Source organism: Acomys minous (assembly GCF_964271855.1).
Source record: "Acomys minous genome assembly, chromosome: 1".
Classification (NCBI taxonomy): Eukaryota; Metazoa; Chordata; class Mammalia; order Rodentia; family Muridae; genus Acomys; species Acomys minous.
The window spans coordinates 30,414,462-30,424,335 of NC_140483.1; the positions used below are offsets into that span (position 1 = coordinate 30,414,462).

Consider the following 9,874-nt stretch of genomic DNA (forward strand, 5'->3'; position numbering starts at 1 on the left):
AATTAAAGATGAAGAACTCAGAAAAGCACTTTGGGATCCTTCATGATGAAAGGCACAAATAAGCATAGGTTTGCTGAGGACATTAGGAGTCTGTGTGGGGACAGTTCTCAGCATAGATCTTAACAACTGCCTGTATGGCCAGTTGCAATTTGTTTCTGTAATTACTTTAGGGTTGGCATTAAGAATCTTAGTAATTTTACTTGTTTTATCACTACATAGATTACACTAGAACAGAGAAAAGCTTACTGCTTAGGAGCAGGGAAATGTGCACAAAAAATTCTTTACTCTGAATTAGAAACATATTTGCAATAATACTATTAAGAATTCAGTCAACTGACTTAAGTTTCTTGGTTGATATCCTTTGTGTTTCTAATGCTGAGTAATCAGATTTAAAGACCGCCCTATAGGAGCACTCTTATGACACATTACTTAATTTTGTTAGTCTGTGTGCCTAGGGTTTCCATCTGTTTGTTACTACTAAAAGTACTAGCACCAAAAGCTTTGCAAATTGGGTAGCCTTCTGCTCCTGGCTACTTGCCACTTGATTTTTAAACATTCTCTCATGGCTTTAGAACATAATACTATTAGTGGGGTGGTAGTGTACAAATTTTTGAAAATTGTTTTTTGATTTTTAGATAGTATAGGTTACCTGTAGAACATGAAGTTCTTGTTATTGTTTTGTTGTATGCAAGAGCGGTAGAAAGATAAGTTTTGGTTGTAAATAGCACTATAATTTACAGATTAACGTAAGTATTCTTTGGGGCACATCATTAGTAAAACTAAGATTATTTACCAGCTCAGAATGTGGTAGGAGCTATCAGAACTTAGTGATGGAGTGAAGTTGTAGTTACTAATTTCTGATGCTCTTCCCCTGCAGAAGAGAGCTGTGGGAAGAGGACTCAGCCACAAGACATTTGGTCCTAGGTGTTGGTAATGCCACAATATAAGTGCTTCCTTTTCATTTTATTGTAGACCACATATTGATAACTAGAAGTTTTAAGTGTTACATTACGTGTATGTTTTCAGAATTGCAAGCAGCCTCCCTAAATAAAGTTTGATATTAGTGAGCTGTTCCCAAAAAAGATATAAACCACAGCAATGTCTAATTTATTGTTTATAAGATGATAGAGTCTAGAAAGATGGTGGGAGGTGGTCTTATTTCAGGTGTTTGGTTTTTTTTGTTTTGTTTTGTTTTAACAAAATCACAGAATGTTTTCAAAGATAGAATGAAGCCTATCAATGGGGCCAAACCAACTTAGGGAAAACTGATTTTTGTGATTGGTGTAAAAATTTGAACTGAAATTGATTTGACAGGCTTTGGTAATGTTAGGTAATGTTGCGGTATTTTTCAGTTCATCTTTTCTTATTTTTTAAGGCAAAGCAGAGAGCAGAGGTTCTTCAGTCCACGCAACGGTTCTTCTCTGAACAGCAACAGAGCAAACAGATAGGAGGCAAAGCCCAGAAAGTGGACAGTGATTCAAGTAAACCTCCTGAAACACTGACTGACCCACCTGGTGCCTGTCAGGAAAAAGTAGAAGAAAAGCCGCCTCCTGCACCCACCATAACCACCAAACCTGTTAGAACTGGACCAATCAAACCTCAGGCGATCAAAACCGAAGAAACAAAATCTTAAAGGCTGTGATTTATTGCAGGGCATTGGGGGTGGGTGAGCAGGGAGAGTGAAGTCAAATAATGCCAGCAGCCACGGGGGTAAAGTGATCTGTGACATTATCCTGTGAGATGCACAAGGGACATAGAGCATTTTAAACTGACAGCTGCTACCCCAGATAAAATGAGGCTTTACAGGCTCCCGCCTACTGTGTAACATTTGCATCTTCAGTCAGTTCATATGCTAGAGTGTGCGCACAGTCTGTAAGTGCATACACTTTAGATCAAGGAGCTTTATGATTAAATGAAACAGCAGGAGTAGGAGGAGAAGGATACTACAGAGTAGCTCAGCTGGGCACTGGGTGGTCCCAGTGATACACCATTTGTGGTTCTTTTGCTCCCTTGTGTTCTTTGGATGTGTCTGTGGCATTTCTAGGCTTGAAAGTAAAATGATGCTAACTGGTGCTGGATAGAGGAGCCTTATTTTTTATTATGGCAGCTTGCTATTTTTGTAACATGGTGATTTGGTTGAACACAATAAAGTACAGTAGTAACTGATCTCCCCTTCTTCCTGGATGAGTGAGCAGATGATTAAATATTGATGTCAGCATCCTTGAGAATATTCAACTGAGCAACATTTGGCTTCTGCTTCTATTTAAAATGATGCTTTGTTTTGATTGTGGTCCAAAGCTTTGAAGCACTACTTGGCATCTCTTTAGAGGTCTCACTGTTTAAACATAACAGATTTGATAAAGTGTTGGTAGGGCGAGGTCTTGCTTGTCTCCACTAGGTCATCTTCATATGAATCCAGTGGTTATAGGGTTTTGTTTTAGAGATACTTGATTTTTTAATAACGGTTTTTAGCTGACGTTCATGGAGAGAATGCATCCTTAGAGCTGTGCCACTATTGAAAGAAAATCCTATGTAAGAGTGTGTTTCTTTAACAGAGCTGTGTCACACCATCCTCTGGGCCCTCTGCTGGAAAAGTAGAATCAAGTCTCAAATAATGCCTTTTAAATTGTATCCTCTAGTATTATAGATATAGGGCAGTACTGTATCATACCTCTGTGAATGTAAAATAGCTTGTACCTGCTTTATGATACGTAGTAGTGACCGTGCTTTATCAGAGCTGTTTTTAATGATGTTGCTCAGAATGTTTTCTTTCCAGATGATGATTGAGAAGCTAATTTAAAAAAAAAAAAATGGTGCCAGGTACCACAAGAGGAACAGGACTGTGCTGTTTTCTGGGATTTTGTTTTTACTTTTTTTTTTTTTTCTTTCTTTTTTTTTTTTTTTTAATGGAGTGTGCTGGATGTCTCTACAATTTTGTTCAAATGACTGCAGAACCTGGAAAAGCTGTTGCTGCTATTGATGCGTAACATACTGCTATTATTGGTCTTTTTATATAAATATAAATATATATATACATATATATAATTTGAATTTTTGGAAACTTTAGCTGTGCTGTCAACTTTGGAAAAAAGTATCCCAGTTTACTGTGTTGAGTTGGCATTGTACAGAAATTAACAGCCATATTGGTCTAGAAATGTTGAACTTAATTTTTTTTTTCCATTTGTACAGGGGTAACGCACTGTATTAAATATGTAAGGTCTTATCTATGTGGGTTTGATTACAAAAACTAATAAAGTATTCTCTAAATAATGAACCTTGGAGCTTCTAATCTGTTCCAAAATATGAAGCAAGGCTTGTTAAAATGTACCAAAGACTTAAAACCAAGAGTACATTTACACTATTGAAAAAAACTGTCATCCAAAAACAATTGAAATTGCCTTGAGTTTAGGAATTTTAAAGCTGGAAAAATGGCTCAGTGCTTTAATTAAGCACACTGGCTGTTCTGTCAGATGGTCCAGGTTCAATTCCCAACACCCACATGGCAGCTCACAACTGTCTGTAACTCTAGTTCCAATGGCTCTGACATGTCACACCCAATAATCTTAAACCCTTTTTAGTCAGTCAGTGTTCTGGAGGTAATAATTATGGCTCCTGTTCTCAGGATAATCAAACTTTGATTGCAAGATGGGAGCAAGAGAATGATAAGGAATTAAAGGTCAGTCTCAGCTAAGTAGCAAGTTTGAGGTTCTAGGCTCTGTGAGATCCTATTTCAGGGAGAAAGAACAAGCTAGGGAGATGAGCAGATCTTTGTTTCAGGACAGCCAGGGCCACAAAGAGAATGGTAGGGAGCAGCAACCTAGAATTAGATAAGAAACCTAAGACTGATTTAAACTGCCAAACAAAACATTTTACCATTTTTGGATGTAAATAGAAGGACCAAAAGTAGATCTGAATATTTGTGTAGTTGGTTTTTTTGTTTGTTTGTTTTTGTTTTTCATTCATTTTTGTTAGCATATGTTTATAGTCATTACCATTATTTACTGAGTTGGCAAAGCTCAGATTTGAGTTGTTTGTTCCTGTATATAGGTCACAAGGCTTCTAGACAGGGCTTTACAGAGCCAGTGACTGACTCAATAATATCTGTGCCTTTGGATATTGTCCTGAACACTCAAGGACATTGGCTAAGCTTTCAGGTCTGTGGATTTCTAAGATCGGAAGAAGTATGGTGAGAGGGTTAGAAACCCTGTCAAAGAGCTAAGTGTCCCATATCTGCCTTCTTGCTAAGTCACCTCTATCACTACTACTTTGTATATTCCAAGCTTAAGTTTAAATTCCTACCTTTTAGGTCATGAAAGATTAAGAAGTCTCTATTGTTTGCATTGTCCCTGTGTGCTAATACATACTGCTTTGCTATGATAAAGCACCACTGATAACTTTTTGTGTAGATCTGCAGTGGAAAATGGTGACAAGCCTGTCCAGTGGAAGTAAAGTATCTGTGTAAGTCAGCGGTTCTCAACCTATGGGTCGTGACTCTTGGATGATTGAAAGACCTTTTCATGGGGGTCACTGACCTAAGACCATTAGAAAACACAGATATTTGCATTATGATTCATAGCAACAAAATTACAGCAATAAAGTATCAACAAAAACAATTTTCTGATTACGGGTCACCACAACATGAGGAACTAACTGTATTATACTTCTTATCTCTGTCTTATGGCCCTAAAATAATCCCAGAACAGTCACAGCCCCTTGAGCTGCTCCTGTAAACAGCATGGTCCGTGTTTTTCACTTCGTTAATTCTGGTTATAACGAAAGTGATAGAAAGGGGTAGGTATAATTTGAAAAGTTCTTCTCGTCATGTAAACCTTAGAAGTAACCCAAAAACTGGGTCAGAGGCAAGATGTAAAAGGCTAAGTGGGAATAAAGCCTCTGAGTTGAGAGTACCAGAATGGAATGTGTTTTTTAATAGTTCAATCACCAGATTTTTGGATTTTTTTTCTTGTGCTGCCATTACATTATATTTCATAGTTTATTGGCCTTGAGTTTCACATTATGTAACCAGTTAGTCCAAAACTTAGTTCAAAATAACAAGTCTCATTCAAATTCCTACAAGTTAAGAATGTGTTGCTTTGGTGTGGTGCCTTTGACTCTAGACCCTGAAGATGAGGTGTGTGAAGTTTCAGATGTGAAGACCTAGCACGCCCGTATCTCTGGGCCTCTGCATCCAAGCCAGGTGTGTGTGCTCTGGCAGAATAATACTGGGTGCAGACCAGGAAAAGGAATAAGGAAAATAAACAGTGGGCAACAGGGAGGTGGGAGAGTCTCCTTCAGTAGGCCTTTTTAGCAAAGGAAAAAAAGGGTGACTCAACAGCTACACCCAGTGCTGGTGCTCTGCCTGCTCAAATGTCACTGAGTTCTGGCCAGCTCTTTGCTGCCATCTTAGAAGTTGTACCCTCGAAGTGTTGGAGCATGAGTCAGGACCTTTAATCGAGATCCCATAACCTGAATCACACAACAGCTCACCCTTTTCAGCTCTTATGGTGCCTGACAATAATTTGCCAAGTGGACCATGTTGAAACATACCCTCAAAAGGACTGTGGGTTGATCCCAGGTTTCACGGTAACTGCTGAGGAAATGCTCTGAAGAGGCTCCTTTCCATTCTTCTCATCCCCATCCCTTTTCATGGCAGCTGCCTTGCATTCTCACTTAGAATGAAACCCTCATCCAGCTTTAAAAGGAGCCTAATTAAGACTAATGCACTGACTTTACCTATTTGGTGTTTATTTTCTAATTCTCATGGTTAGTCTCTTGAGAGCTATCCTTTCTCCATTATCCTGTAATGAGTGGGATTTCTTCCTCGTCTGTGTCTAGCTTCGCACCAAGTGTCTTCTGCAATGTTTTACGAGTGAAGGACTGCTTCAGTTTGTCCTCCTCTGATAATCCAGAGCCTGGCATTAGCCACCAACTTCCTGGAGTACAGAGAACTCTAAAAGTTGCAACAGATCACTTTAGGCACACCTCTCTAACAGGGTAAATAATGTTTAGTGGGTTTTGAAAGTACAGAGAAAAGTGTGTCCATCCCGATCTCAGTGTTGTAATTGCTTTCCCCCTTTCCTTTCCCAAGCCCCCAGCTGTAAAGTTAGCTACTACTTGCACCCTACAAACTAGGATAGCTACAGAAGTTGGGAAAGCCTGTCCAGATTATATGCTGCAAAACTATAACCAGCAGAGACCCACTAGTACATAAAGAAGGGAAGCTGCTAAGACAAAGCCTGTTGAGGTTGTTGGTTACTACTTACCCAGTGCAAGTCAACAACAGCATGAATCACAAGTTCGATTAACCCTCTCCCCTAACCCAACACACCTTGGATCCAGAAAGAATTCATCTCAAAGTTTCATCTTTTATTTTCTGTCACTTGTGTTTAAGATTTATTTTTATTTCATGTGTATGAGTATTTGCCTGATTGTATGTTTGTGCACATTGTGTCTGCCTGGTGCCCAAGGAGACCCCTTGGAATTGGAGTTACAGATGGTTGTGTGCTGCTTTGTGGGTGATGGTCTCCCCTGGTAAGAGCAGCAATGTTCTTAGCCACTGAAACCCACCCCCACCCCTTTTTTTTTGGGGGGGGGGGCAGGGTTTGTGTGTGTAGCCTTGGCTGTCCTGGAACTCTGTAGACCAGGCTAGCCTCAAGCCTCGGACTCAGAGATCCACCTGCCTTTGCTGGGATTAAAGGTGTGAGCCACCACACCTGGTGTGAAACATCTCTTAAGCACATTGTTATTACCATCATCATTACAATTTAAATGCTTTTATGTTTTATTTTTATTTATCTTCACACATTTATCTACTACTCACTATTAAGCAAACTTTTTTGGCCTTGTGTTTTCAACCTCTTTTGGTTTTTTATGAGACAGGGTTTCTCTGTGTAGCCTTGGCTGTCCTGGACTCGCTTTGTAGACCAGGCTGGCCTCGAACTCACATCGATCTGCCTGCCTCTGCCTTCCCAGTGCTGGGATTAAAGGTGTGCACCACCACACCTGGCTTCAACCTCTTATATTCTGCTTTTTGTACTATTTTGGCCTTATACTACTGCATGCTTTTAAAACTGATGTTTTTGTTTTATGTTCCTCTTCTTGTGTTTATGTAATTGGGGTTATGGATTTCTCTCATTATTGGGAAATTTTTCTTAAACTCTTTTTTAATCTCTTGAGTTTCTTACTCTTCAGAGATTTCTCCACTGTTTCTCTCCCTCCCTTCCTCCTTCCCCCCCCCCCTTCTCTCTCTCCTATTTACTTTTTTCTTTTCTTTTTTTTTTTTTTTGAGACAGGATTTCTCTGTGTAACCTTGGCTGTCCTGGACTCACTTTGTAGACCAGGCTGGCTTTGAATTCACAGCGATCCACCTGCCTCTGCCTCCCAACCTATTTACTTTTTATTCATAATCATAAACTTAACTCTGCAATCCAGCTAAACTTGGAGGGGAATGAAGACAATATGGAACCCAAAGAGCTTCAGTGAGAGCAGAGATTACAGGGTACTAAGAGCATATGGGGTGGGGGAGCTCTCCTGAGCCACAAAAGGAATGGTCTGCTGGGTAAGATGTCTGCAAGTCAAAAGAATTAGAGCTGTCCACAGTCGGAAATGGTGATCTTGCTGGTTTTGTCATTCCCTGATCCAAAGCGCTCCATGGTTTCCACGATGCTTATACCTTCTTTCACCTTCCCAAAGCCCACATGATGCCATCCAGCTACTCAGTCTTGGCAGTGCAGATAAACAACTGGGAACCATTTGTGTTTGGTCCAGCATTTGCCATGGATAAGATGTCAGGACCTGTGTGCTTCAGGATGAAGTTCTCATCCTCAAATTTCTCCCCATAGATGGACCATTATGGAGTATGAAATCACCACCCTGGCACATGAATCCTGGAATAATTCTGTGAAAAGAGGAACCCTTGTATTCCAGATACTTTCTCTCCAGTGCTCAGAACATGAAAGTTTCCTGCTGTCTGTGGAACATTGTCTGCAAATAGCTCAAAGGAGACGTGGCCCAGGGACTCGTCATCAGCCGCGGTGTTGAAGAACATGGTGGGGTTGACCATGGCTGAGCAAGTGGCGAAAGGGACATCGGCGTCTTCAAAACCTCCACTGTTTTCTTTCTTTCGCTTATTTGCTTCATTTCTTCACCCCTCTCTCTGCTGCCTTCCATTACATCATCCATTTACTGTTTCCACTTCATGTACAGTTTGATGTTATTGCTATTAAAGCCGTTTGACTTCCCTGCTACTGGAGACTTAACCCCCAAGAGTAGGCTACTCCATAATAAAAACGCCCAAATAAGAACTGAGGGGATAACCTAACTAACAGATGTGTGAACCACAACAGAAACAAAAGAAATGTGAAGGTCAGTGCAACCCAGCTCCCGCAAAAAGACCATTATCCCTCACTGTTAAATGAAAGATGCTGAGATAAGTGAGGATTTCAAATATTTGCCACTAAAAATGAACAGTAATGCAAAGCAGATACAAACAAACAGATAAATGGAGTAAAAGAAGTCATCCCAAGACCTGGAGAGGAAAAACACAAACAGAGAAAGTCAGGAAAATGTATGATAAAAATTAGCAATATAGATGAAAAACATCAGCAACAGGACAGAAAAAACCCTGTAATGACATGTGAGATTTTTGTTTTAAAATATAGAAATGTTGGCACTGGAAAACAACAAATTAAAAACAAACAACAAACATAGCAGAGACCATCACCAGCTAAGTCAATCAAGCAGAAGACATCAGGATGGAGGAAATACTAAATTCAAATTTCGATTAAAAAAAAATAGCAAGAACTCTGAAATATCAGGAGACCAAACCTAAGAATTGATTGAGTAGAAGAAGAAGTAGAGTTTTTTTTTAAATTAAAGGCATAAAAGATCTATTCAATGAAGTTATAGGAGACATTTTCCCCAAATCAAGAGAAAAATTGGACATCCAAACACTAGAAGCATTTAGAATCCCCAGGGGGATAGGACCAGAGAAGAACCTGTCTATAACATATTATAATCAGAATACCAAAAATACAAAGCGAAAGACAGTATTAAAAGATGCAATGAAAAATGCTAACGTAGGTAAAGGCAAGTACAACTCGAAGAGCCAGGAAAGCCTAACAGCTTCTTCATATCCTCTCTACCTCTCTCTCCCCCTCTTCCTGTCTCTGTCTCTCTCTCCTCTGTCTCCTCCCTCCCTGCTCCCTGCTCTCTCTGCAGTGAGTGGTGTGGTGTGCCACCACAGTCACCTGTGTGTGTGGAGGCCAGAGGTCAGCATCAGCTATCTTCCTCAGTTGCTCTTCACTTTATTTCTTTAGTTTGACACTATGCAGCCCTGGCTGGCCTTGTATTTACAGAAATTCGCTTGCTTCTACCTTCCCAGTGTTGGATTGCAGAAGTGGGCCACCATGCCTTGCTTTCGCCTTAGTTTTTGAAGATAGGATCTCTCTCAACATAGCTGGTACTGATTGTGCTTGACTAACCAGGGCCTGAGGAAAACCTTGGACCAGCCTACCTCTGGGATATGACTGTCTCCCCGCCCCCATCCCCATTCCCACCCCCAAACACTCTCCTTCCAGACATGTTACATGCACTCCTGTGGCCAGCTTTTAAGTGGGTACTGGGGATCCTAACTCAGGTCTTGATGCTTGCACAACAAGCATTTTACCCACTAAACAAACCGTTGCCTCAGCTCCTAGGTGAGTCTCTTAAAACAGTTTTTGTTGATTGACTTGGTAGTAAGGAAAAATGGGGTCAAAAGGTTTGATATGGGAGTTCGCATGTTTGCATGGTGATGAGAAAGATCCAAAAGGAAGACACACACACAAACACACACACACACACACACACACACACACACACACACACACACACA

At 40.3% G+C, this 9,874-nt stretch overlaps 1 protein-coding gene and 1 pseudogene across 12 annotated transcripts in view; one reads left to right on the plus strand and one right to left on the minus strand.

Moving 5' to 3' along the window:
• Positions 1–2,166, plus strand: part of PRRC2C (proline rich coiled-coil 2C) — a 69,774-nt gene extending 67,608 nt beyond the window's left edge. For 9 of the 11 annotated variants that reach the window (XM_084788761.1, XM_084788771.1, XM_084788769.1 and 6 more), the window contains one exon: positions 1,376–2,166. In XM_084788761.1, coding sequence (XP_084644887.1) covers positions 1,376–1,633 — 258 coding nt within the window. In that variant the 3' untranslated portion in view covers positions 1,634–2,166. Of the gene's footprint in view, positions 1–877; positions 931–1,375 lie in introns of all 11 variants that reach the window. The other 2 variants (XM_084788770.1, XM_084788763.1) reach the window with 1 other exon arrangement.
• Positions 2,167–7,335: 5,169 nt separating this feature from the next.
• LOC311597519 (peptidyl-prolyl cis-trans isomerase A-like) lies at positions 7,336–8,256 on the minus strand (annotated as a pseudogene). Its single transcript has one exon. The product of its transcript is annotated as a peptidyl-prolyl cis-trans isomerase A-like (transcript).
• Between the last annotated feature and the right edge of the window lie 1,618 nt (positions 8,257–9,874).